At 37.6% G+C, this 11,816-nt stretch overlaps 1 protein-coding gene across 1 annotated transcript; it reads right to left on the bottom strand.

Annotated features, from left to right (window-relative positions):
• Positions 1-568: 568 nt before the first annotated feature.
• On the bottom strand, positions 569-10,471 carry thtpa (thiamine triphosphatase). The gene is made up of 4 exons (XM_057823836.1): positions 10,321-10,471; positions 6,476-6,545; positions 4,501-5,016; positions 569-958 (listed from the first exon to the last, which is right to left on the bottom strand). Exons 2-4 carry the CDS (start codon positions 6,543-6,545, stop codon positions 858-860), a joined length of 687 nt encoding a protein of 228 aa, XP_057679819.1. The 5' UTR covers positions 10,321-10,471; the 3' UTR covers positions 569-857.
• Between the last annotated feature and the right edge of the window lie 1,345 nt (positions 10,472-11,816).

Genomic DNA, 11,816 nt, shown 5'->3' with positions numbered 1-11,816 from the left:
TTTGTAGAGCTACTCTTGGCATTGCTGGCAAAAAAAAAAAAAAAATGTAGAAATGTAACAACTCTTGTATAGCCCAAAGTAGCTGAGTAAGAGTAGCGTTTTTTCTTCACAAATCTACTTAAGTAAAAGTAAAAAGTATGGCTTAGTAAAATTACTCTTAAAAGTACATTTTTATCAAAAAGTTACTCAAGTAACTGTAACGGAGTACATGTAATGCATCACCTCTGAACATAGCATAGCATAACATCATAACATGAAAATCAATTTTCAACACTGCTTATCGTTGTCAGGGTCGCGGGGTGCCGGAGCCTGTCCCGGCTAACTGGGCAAAAGGCAGACTACTACATGATATGGTATGATATATGATACGGTACGATACAATATAATATGGGCGGCAGGGTGAAAGAGTGGTTAGCACGTCCGCCTCAGAGTTCTAAGCGGTTCTATGGGTTCAATCCTGGACTCTGGCCTTCTTGTGTAGATTTTGCATGTTCTCCCCGTGCCTGCGTGGGTTTTCTCTGGGCACTCAGGTTTTCCTACACATTCCAAAACCCTTTGCTGAGAAAAAATATTTTATTTATTTGCTTACCCAGTGAATTCACAAAGTATTTGGGTTTATTTTTCTTAATCAACACTTCACAAAAACAAAGTTATTCTACAGTACAGTTCGATGTGCACGATATCATTTTATTTGTGGATGGAAATGCAGTCAGTATTAGGTTGTTGTTTTTTTTACAGTGTTTGCGACAATACCAAAAACGTGAGAAAATCATCTACTGGCCTTATTCGCGTAAATGATACATTCCCTAAATAAATAACAGCACGGCTAAAGAGATTTGTCATCTTTGCAAGTTGTCTTACAAAATGTTTTGACTCAATAGCCTGGCATAGTGTGCTGGGTAGTTTCTTTGAAGGTAAACAGACATTTTCCCATCAACTCCCTGGTCTCCGGTCACACCTGTAAAGAAGAAGGGAATTAAATAGACTGTTATAAAAAACGTCACACAATTCAAATGCATATGAGCTAAAAAATGATCAATTTGTTGGAAAGTTGGCATTCCAATTGCCTATACCAGAGATGCCCAAACATCGGCTTTCTGAAAAATGGGAGGATGCAAAGGTCAATTTAAAATTCCTCTACTTTAATTCGATAAACACGACGACAATATATGGTATATCATCAGAACATGTACACTGGTATGAAAAAGTATCTGAAAATGTTGGAATTTCTAACATTTCTGCGTGACATCACCATCGAATGTAATCAGATTTTTGTCAAAATCACACAGATGAAAAAACAGTGTTCGTTTTAACTAAAACCACCCTAACATTTATAGGCTTTCGAATTTTAACGAGGTTAGTAGGCAAACAATGACAGAAGGGGAGAAAAAATAAGTCAACTATCACATTTAATATTTTCATATGGCTGAATCCAGCTGCTCCCTGTTGAGACCAACATAAGCTAAGTTTTTGTTGAGCGAATGTTTCTTTTGGTCCATTTGTAATTTAGTTTATAGGTATATTATGGGTAAGAGCATGGAAATGCTAAGAGCAACAAAAAAAAAGCATTTTATAGCATTTAAGCTAGCGGATTTTTGCTACATAAGTTGGCCAATTGTTCTTTTGTTGTACTTAGATCCTCATTTATTCATTTTTTATACCGTTTCAGACTCATCTTAGGTATTTTAATTTGTTATGTTCCTAATCCGATTACCCGATTATTCAAACTAACTAGTTAATAGACTAATCGATTACTAAAATAATTGATAGCTGCCTTCCTAATATTAACAATTCTTTCGTAGGTCAATCAGCCCCCCTTTTGATTTAAAACGGCTAAAAATGGAGTCAATCGTTTCTGCTACGCTTGAGCTGTAAATTTTTTTTGTTTGTGCTGCTATCGTTTTTGAGCTGTTGCAAAATAGACCCAGAATTGTGCCATTAAGCTACGTCTGTGCTGTAAACAATTTCATTTGTGCTGCTTTCGTTTTTGAGATATTGACATACTCATTTCGAGTGATGACGTCAATCGCAGCGCCTCCGTCGCCGCTGACGGAGCAGACCAACTCTCTCAATGACAGAAGGGTGTCCAACAAGGAGCACAAACAAATGGCACAACCTTCAGGTCCATTTTGCAATAAATGAGGGGCTTGAGATATTAATTTTGCGCGATGACGTGACTTGCGACCCACGGGTTGACCTCAGATTGACCTACAAAAGAATTGTTATTATCTCAAAAACAATACCAGCACAAATGATTTTTTTTTCAGCACAAACAAATGACATTTTCCAATAAATTTGCTTTAAAACTTTATGGAGGTGTATAGAGGTCGGACAACCGGCCAGCCGATATTAGATTTTCAAAGGCCGACTTCCTTTTATAACACTGGCCACCAGATGGTGCAAAGTCACAATTAGCAAAGATCATCGCCCGAACAGTGAACATGCAGTGCTTGTCAAAAGTATTGGCAACACTGCAATTCTGTCAAATAATGCTCAGTTTCTCCCAGAAAATGATTGCAATTACATATGCTTTGGTAGCAATACCTTCATTTATCTTGCTTGCAATGAAAAAAACACAAAAAAGAATGGAATTTTTTTTTTTTAAATCATCATCATTTTACACAAAATTCCAAAAATGGGCCAGACAAAAGTATTGGCACCCTTGGAAAAATCATGTGATGCCTCTCTAATTTGTGTAATTAACAGCACCTGTTACTTACCTGTAGAACATAACAGGTGGTGGCAATAACTAAATCACATTTGCAGCCAGTTAAAATGGATTAAGGTTGACTCAACCTCTGTCCTATGTCCTTGTGTGTTTCACATTGAGCATAGAGAAAAGAAAGAAGACCAAAGAACTGTCTGAGGACTTGAGCAGCAAAACTGTAAGGAAGCATGGGCAATCTCAAGGCTCCAAATCCATCTCCAAAGACCTGAATGTTCCTGTGTCTGCGCAGTGTAATCAATAAGTGTAATGCGATGTAATGTACAGTGTAATGGCATTGTGGCTAACCTCCCTAGATGTGGACGGAAAAGAATAATTGACAAGAGATTTCAACAATATATTTTGCGGCTGGTGGATAAAGAACCTTGACTAACATCCAAACAAGTTCACGCTGTCCCTTAGTCCGAGGGTACGACAGTGTCAACCCGTACTATCTGTCGGCGTCTGAATGAAAAGGGACTCTATGGTAGGATACCCAGGAAGACCCCACTTCTGACCCAGAGACATAAAAAAGCCAGGGTGGAGTTTGCCAAAACTTACCTGAGAAAGCCAAAAACGTTTTGGAAGAATGCTCTCTGGTCAGATGTGACAAAAGTAGAGATTTTTGGGAAAAGGCATCAACATAGAGTTTACAGGAAAAAAATGAGGCCTTCAAAGAAAAGAACAAGGTCCTGACAGTCAAACATGACGGAGGTTCTCTCATGTTTTAGGGTTGCTTTGCTGCCTCTGGCACTGGACTGCTTGAACGTGTGCATGACATTATGAAGTCTGAAGACTACCAACACATTTTGCAGCATAATGTAAGGCCCAGTGTGAGAAAGCTGGGTCTCCCTCAAAGGTCATGGGTGTTCCAGTAGGACAATGACCCAAAATACACTTCAAAAAGCGCCATAAATGGAGACTTCTGAAGTGGCCAGCAATGAGTCCAGACCTGAATCTATAGAGCACCCATGGAGAGATCTGAAAATGGCAATTTGGATAAGGCACCCTTCAAATCTCAGAGACCTGGAGCAGTTGGCTAAAGAAGAATGGTCTAAAATTCCAGCAAAGCATTGTAGGAATCTCATTGATGGATACCGGAAGCGGTTGTTCGCAGTTATTTTGTCTAAAAAATTGTGCTACCAATTATCCTTTAATGCCAGCAATATGAAGCAATTATCAGAGAATCCCAAAATTTGAAAAATAAGGTCCTAATGAAACCTTTTTTTTTCAAATTTGTAAAAAGAAAAGTAGAAATGAATATGTGTAATAAGCGCTCAGTATCTATAACCCTTGCTAAATCCTGTTTGTTTTTCTCATGGAACCTGCAGATGCATGTGCTGACTTGCATCCATCTTTTTTTTTTTTTTTTCCCAAAAAGAAATGTCAAAATTCTGAATTAGTCTCAAAATCTTGAAATCTTAGGTGCATCAAATGTGATACATTTGGCAATATGGGTTAAGCTGAGGATGCCAATACTTTTGTCCGGTCCATTTTTGGAGTTTTGTGTAAAATGATAATCATTTAATTATTTCTCATTCTTTTTTGTGTTTTTTCATTGCAAGCGAAATAAATGAAAATATGACTACCAAAGCATTTGTAATTGCAATCATTTTCTGGGAGAAATTGAGCATTATCCGACAGAATATTTTTGCCCAGCAGTGTAAGTTATCCAATTATTGGCACTCATTAATTTTGACACCAAAAAAATCCTTAAAATATCCCCAAATCAACAGGAATTGACCTGTTTTCAACAGGAAGCATTTTCAAGTATTATATATTAGCTTTGAGCTTACCAAGCTTCTTTGCGGTTCTTTCAATTTTGTCCAGAGCCGCCTGCATGTCTCCTCCCTCTGGTAGGAGGACCTCGATTTCTCCCACACTGTAGCCAAAATCCGCTTCGTCTAGATCTACGTGCACACCCTCGCCTTCGAAAGTGAAAGTTCGCCTCACTGTGGTAAATTCAGCAAAGCATACCAGATTCATAGCACTCGCCCAAAACTCATTTTGGTGGTCAATTAATGTCTGGCAGCTCTCAGTCATTAAGATTTCTTCATTTTTGAAAATGTCCTTAAGAACTTCCTTTAGCTTCAGATGAATATCGGCCACGTTAGTGATTTCTTTATAGCGAGTGCAAAGTGTGTCTGCTCTGGATGGTTCTCCGGGAGTCGCGCTTGCCCCTTTGACCGGTGCGAGTGGACACTTGAGCTCCCAGCATCCTTTGCGTTGACGCAGCCAGAAGTCTCTCAAAGTCAGGTCAAATTGTGGGGTGTCAAAGTACCGGTCCTGGAATTGGCACTGACCGGCACAAACTAAACAGAAGAGGGAATACAGTAGGAGGCAGACTGATTAAAACACAATTTTAATATATAATTTTAGGATAAACACCTCATTTAACTGCCGTGCGTACATTTTTAGGACACGGCCACAGTGCTTACGATGTCTGATTTTTTTTTTAATTGTTTTTTTTTTTCCCCAGCACAACTTCAGCTATATGAACTAGGCCTGTCTAATTTATCGCGTTAACGGGCAGTAATTGATTTTTTAAAATTAATTGCGTTAAAATATTTGACGCATGCACGGAATGACCCATTCATGCGTTGCCTCAAACAGTTTACAATGATGCTGTTTCAGCACACTGAGAGCGAAAAGGCAGAGAAATGCGAGTAACACGCTTAATTGAACTCAACGCAGAACATATTGTATATATTTGCAGCCACTCCTGACAGTCATGGTTGCCCTACTTCCCATCACATATTAGGGAGGAGACGACCTTTTTCTTAACACCCTGGATTGAACACAACGCAGAGAAGGTAACCCCTAAACCCTTTATTTTATGGGGTTGCACTTTGCACTTTACCAACTTAGCTGTATGAGCTGGATGGATGCTCCAAACAAAGTTTCGTTGTGATGTTTTGTAACAATGACAATAAATATTCTGAATCTGAATATACCATTTGCAGCCACCACTGACAGTCATGGTTGCCCAACTTCCCGTCATGCATTTGGGCGTAGCAGGAGACATTCTTTTTTTAACACGCCTAATTGAACACAACGCAGCACATACTGTATACCATTTGCAGCCACCACTGACAGTCATGGTTGCCCAACTTCCCATCATGCATTGGGGCATAACAGTTAAGTCCCTACAGTATCATTTAGTGAAAGCACAACAAAAAAAATATTCCTATCTCTCATAAAAATATAAAATTACTATAACTTGTACTCAAATTTATCTTTTAAGAACTACAAGTCTCTCTATCCGTGGATTCCTTTAACAGAAAGAATGTTAATACTGTTAATACCATCTTGTGGATTTATTGTTATAATAAAAATACAGTACTTATGTCCAGTATGTTGACTGTTTATGTCCGTCTTGTGTCTTATTTTTCCATTCCAACAATAATTTACAGAAAAATATGGCATATTTTAGAGACAGTTTGAATTGCGATTAATTACGATTAATTAATTTTTAAGCTGTGATTAACTCGATTAAAAAATTTAATCGTTTAACAGCCCTAATATGAACTGTTATTATTCCACTGTACTATAACCTATGACATGACCATATTAGTCATAGGTAATAAAAACATCAAATTCCGACTAGCAAAATCTACAGAAATTAAACATCACCTGTCCAAAAGGCCTTGAGTACCCTCTAGTGGAGAAAACATATTTTGTACCATGAAATTAAGACTCAATTGCAAGTACATTAACAGTAAAATAGTGCGTTTGTCCCCTGTAATTCAGGAAAACAACAAGGAAACATACCTCCAATTTCCTCCAGGACTTTGAGACTTTTGGCATCACACACAAACTTCCTCTCCACTTCTATACTCATCTGCAATTAAATGCATTCACATTCTCAATGTAGCATGAAAAGAAATGCATGCAATTTCATGTCAACGGCACGCTAAAGGAAAAAGTCATTGTTGACATTACTGTATGAATTGTTTTCCTTGTGAAATGCATCAGTTTCACATATACTGTACACCACGGTCACTAAAGTTTAAGGAGTCAGGACCCTAATCCCAGGCATTAAAATGGGTCAGGGGTTAAAAAGGTGAGAAGGGTGTGGAAGAAATATGTTCCAATACACTGTACAACTAGGGCTGTCCCAAACGATTCATTTTCTCCCAATTAGTCAGCCGACTATTTTTACGATTAGTCGACTAATCCACGGTAATTTTCGCACTATAAGCCGCACTTGACTATAAGCAGCCACCCACCAAATTTGACACCAAAACTACATTTGTTCATTGATAAGCCGCACTGGACTATAAGCCGCAGCGGTTCTCACTGTATTATGAGATATTTATACCCAAAGATATTAACCGGTAACACTTTATTTGACAGCGGCTTCATATGACTGTCATAAGACAAAATGAACCACCATGAAGCTTTGAACCAATTGGCTGCCAATCTTCATTGCTTCAAGAAGCTTTATTTCGCCATCACTGCTCCCTTCGGTGAGGCAGTCAACTTCTTCTGCCACCTGCTGTCAACACTGTTGTTGTCCAACATGCCTCCTAGCATTCATTGCAGCGCTATAGATATAAATGACAATCAAAATTCATATTTTGTGCTAATTTTTTCTTCAGTTGCTGTTCCAGTTGTTTCATTAATTGCTAGTTATGGTGTTTGGTAACGCTTTGACAGTGGCGCCTTAAGACTGTCATTAGACATTCATAGTTATGAAATGACACAGTCATGAGCATTAATGAATGCTTATAACAAATGTCATTTTGTGTTATCCGGCAAATTATCTCACTATTGAATGGATTTAAAAGATCCGAGGTGGACATAAATGGAGTAAGTGACATAATTTGCCAGTTTACACTTAATGACATCCGTCATAAGCATTCAGTAATGCCAATGATAGTGTCATGTCATATTTATGACGGTCTTATGACACCACAGTGAAAAATATTCTTACCTATTAACCCAAATAAATCAACAAATAAGCCGCACTGGACTATAAGGTGCAGGATGCAAAATGAGGGGAAAAAGTAGTGGCTTATAGTCCGAAAATTACGGTAATAAATTATTTCCCTTTTTTTTTTTTTACTAATTTAGCAATTAAATTTTTGATGACACTTATTAATTCAAAAAAACATTTTGGGACACTTAAAATCTTTATTAAAGTACAAATAAACACGTAAATAACAACAATAAATCACAAATAAACAATGAAGTCAATGCTTCACTTGACTTCACTTGAAGTCAGTGCTACACTCTAAATTGTCCGTAGGTATGAGTGTGTGCGTGATTGGTTGTATGTCTCCTTGTGCCCTGCGATTGGCTGGCAACCAGTTCAGGGTGTCCCCTGCCTACTGCCCATAGGTGGCTGGGATAGGCTCCAGCACCTCCGCGACCCTCGTGAGGAAAAAGCGGCATGGAAAATGAATGAATGAATGAAGTCAATGCTGATAGCATTAACTAGTGCAAAAGAAACATTCAGAACACTGACTTCGCCTTTCCAACATGATTCAAAACAATTCTTAAAAAAAATATCTAGCATTAACACTATAGTATACTACGATACATAATAGTTGTATAATCACTGCCAATCAGATTTTTCATAAAAGGTGTCATTTTAAAGGTATTCTTAGTGTAGAATCTGAATTCTGAAGAATGGGGATTAACTCCAGAAATAGTTATTTATATGACGTGCTTTTATTTTGAAATGTTCATCGGAACTACGTTCGCTAAACCGCTAACCGTAAGCTTTACACTTTGCATTTGGTGTCAGTAATCAACCAGCAATTTTTCATGTTTGAAGTGTCACCTTTTAACCGCAAGTTTGCGTTTTGGAGAAGACTCCCAATGTTTTATAGCAGCCTAAAGTAGGTTGTCTTTATTCCCCATTAGCTTCGATGCAGCAATGCTACCGTTTACAGTGTTTAATATAGATGTGTTTTCTTATTTTGTATGTCTGAACTTTGGATCTACGGCGTGTTGATGACCAATAAACATCTGTGAAAGGAATTGGAGCCTCATATGCCATCAACACGCACGGGTACACGCACGCACAAATGTATGCACGCGACGATAAAACGCAGCCGTGAAAATTACCGCCCTCATTTTTATTCACCGTGCGATAGACTCAGACTGTTGCATATCGCGACAGGCTGAGCAACTTCAATAAAAATATGTCGTTAGTTAGTTAGTTAGACTACGATCTGCCAGCTTGTAATTGTGTCTTGTCGTGTTCCAAAATTACAACTGGGTAACGGCGCTTTAGGTGTTCATTCATAGCCGGCGTGCAGCCAAGCTTTGCATCGAAGAGACAGGACACAAAAGTGTACCCTCCTTTGTTTCATTGAAATAAGTCAATGTTTTGGCCAATCTGGTGCGCTTTTTTGGCTTTGTGCTGCTTTACCCGCTTGCATATGCATACCAAGCGTCCGACATTTAAAAAATCTCCCGACCCACCCTGAAAAATGTTCTCCTCGGATCTACACAATTCGCTCAGGTCACCATTTTTTACAAAAGGTGAGAGATTTTCATGCCTGTAATCCTAACCTTTAGCAATCTTGATTAGTACTCAACATGACTTGGCTGAAACCAAACTAATGAATTAAAAGTTTGTTGAAATAAAAATCAAATTTATAGTAATATGGAACCCTTCCGTCTTAGCTTTGTGGTCTTGTGAAGATATATAAATAACCTCCCCTTTAATTATCATGCAGGATTTCTGTTAAATGTCCGTAAGGTACAATATCAGCTATTTAAATAACATTGAACGGGAATTAATAACAGCAAAGTCTGTAATTAAAATACTTGAATGTAGTTGCATGTGTAAGAAGAGCAGAGGAATTCTGAATAAAAAAAAAAAAAAACTGATTTCTGATTTTAGAGTTTGGATTATACGAATATCAGAGTTCTCAATAGAAGGAATTCTCAAAATTTATCCCGGAATCACCTTTGGTGGATTTTAAATGTTCTCTTCATCAAACCAATATGAGGTTTCGATCATCCGGAATGACCAATATTTACGGACTTAATCCCTGATCCTGGTTACGTGCTATACCCCTCAGGTGTGAATACTCAGTGACAAAGTATTGACACAGTATCAATACAGTCTTGCAATGTGTCGAAAACATAAGGTAATGCCGAAACGAAGTGGGGCTGCAGATCTTAACTTAAACTACAAACCTTGGCATAAAAATTCAATTTTCCTTGTAAAACTCTTGCTTGAAACCCCAATTTGTAACCACAATCCTGTCTTGACACCTTAATTTAAACTCAAACCTTTGCATAATTTGCCAAAAACTTCAAACGATTTCCTTTTGGCAAGCTAAGAGGTCAAACTGTGCTTACTGAACGTAAATGTGATAAAGCACACGTCTATAAAATGTGATTTTAAAAAATTACTGTTCACAATTTAGCCAATATGCCGTCTGTAACAATTCACATTTTTTGTTCAATTCAAAATTCATCGACTTTAGTAATAAAGGTTCTAATTCTCCTCGTGTTATATTCGTTTAGAGCCGTATTGCTGCTGCACCTGTCAGCTGCACTACATACGCGAGTTACAGATAGCTCAACAAAACACCACTTTTATCAAAGTTTTATAATAAAAGTGTTATTACATTACCAATACTCCCACTCACCTTTTAAAGTCGTCAAGTCCTTCTTTGCATATGGAAGCAAATCGACATCAAAACACTTGAGTGACGCTCGATTTCCGGAAATCCCGCCCCCTACACGTTAGCAAGTCAATTTTTGGACAGGCGCAATTAAGGACACCTATTAGGCTCTTTGAGGACTATCATTATAGAAATCATATAAATAAGCCTAGATGTACAAAGCCGGAGTAAGTAAATAGCGACCGTTTTGCGTCGGGAAACATATTTTAAAGCGGAACTAAAGTGAGTTATTTTCTCTATTAAAACAACTTTAACCCGCTGAATTATTTACGGATATACGAAGAGCGTATTTTTAAAACAAACCATGTTAAACTGATTAATATTCAGGCTGGATGTTGAAAAAAAAAAAAAGATGCCATTCTACATCTCTGACGCCCAAGTAATAAACAGGAAAATTGAGTAATTTGGAGCTATTTCAATGGACAGACACGCATCACTGACTGTAAATGTTATATCTATGCTGTCTTCACAGAGTTTTATAAATGTGTACACAACGTTATTTTGCAGTCGTAAAAAAAAACGTGCAAACTGACGATAAATCTAATTTAAAAAAAACTTATAGTTCTTTACCAACGTATTGTTGGCGCTCGGCCATTTTGAAAGTAAGGGTCGTCCCAGCCTGGAAAGTAATAAAAATACCAGTTCCCCTACAGAAAATACTGTACAGACACCACATGAAGGCAGCGTTGATGGCCCCGACTCAAAATGGCCGACAATTGACGACTCTCGTACCCGTTGGCTCACAGCACGTTTCAAATATCTGGTTTTATAAATGTATGATATGTATTTATTATGTCACACACAAACTACACTACACTACCCTACACTACCCTACACTACACTACACTACACTACACTACACTACACTACACATGCATGTATGTATGTATGTATGTATGACTAGTATACATACACACATATATGTATCTGTATGTATTAGTGCTGCAACGATTATTCGATTAACTCGAGTAATTTGATTAGAAAAAAAATCTTCAAATCAAATTTTACTGCTTCAAGGATTCGTTTAATTACAGTAGAGTGGCGTTGTAATGGTGTGTTCTGGAAGCATATGCCTTTACAGTAGTTTTATTGATTTGGGAGGATACACTGCCCTCTAGTGGCAACAGTGAATATGACACAACTCATTTAACATAGCTGAATCCAGCTGCTCCCTGTTAGGACCAACTTAACTTCAGTTTTTGTTTGCGCTAGTATGTTTTTATGCATTCGTAATTTAGTTGATAGGTATATTTAGCAGTTTTTTTGGGGAATATGTGTTTGAACAATCTGTTAAGAGGATTGTAAAAAAAAAAAAAAAAAAAAAAAGTTTGCATCGTATTGCATTTAAGCTAGCGGACTTTGCTATGCAAGTTAGCCAATTGTTCTTTTGTTGTACTTCATTAATTTTTTTATACTGTTTGAGGCTAAGCTCAGGTATTTTCATTTATTTTTAAATGAAA

The sequence above is a fragment of the Corythoichthys intestinalis genome, chromosome 20, assembly GCF_030265065.1.
Source record: "Corythoichthys intestinalis isolate RoL2023-P3 chromosome 20, ASM3026506v1, whole genome shotgun sequence".
Lineage (NCBI taxonomy): Eukaryota > Metazoa > Chordata > Actinopteri > Syngnathiformes > Syngnathidae > Corythoichthys > Corythoichthys intestinalis.
Note: the sequence above shows the minus strand (reverse complement) of the source record. Positions and strands in the feature narration are given on the sequence as shown.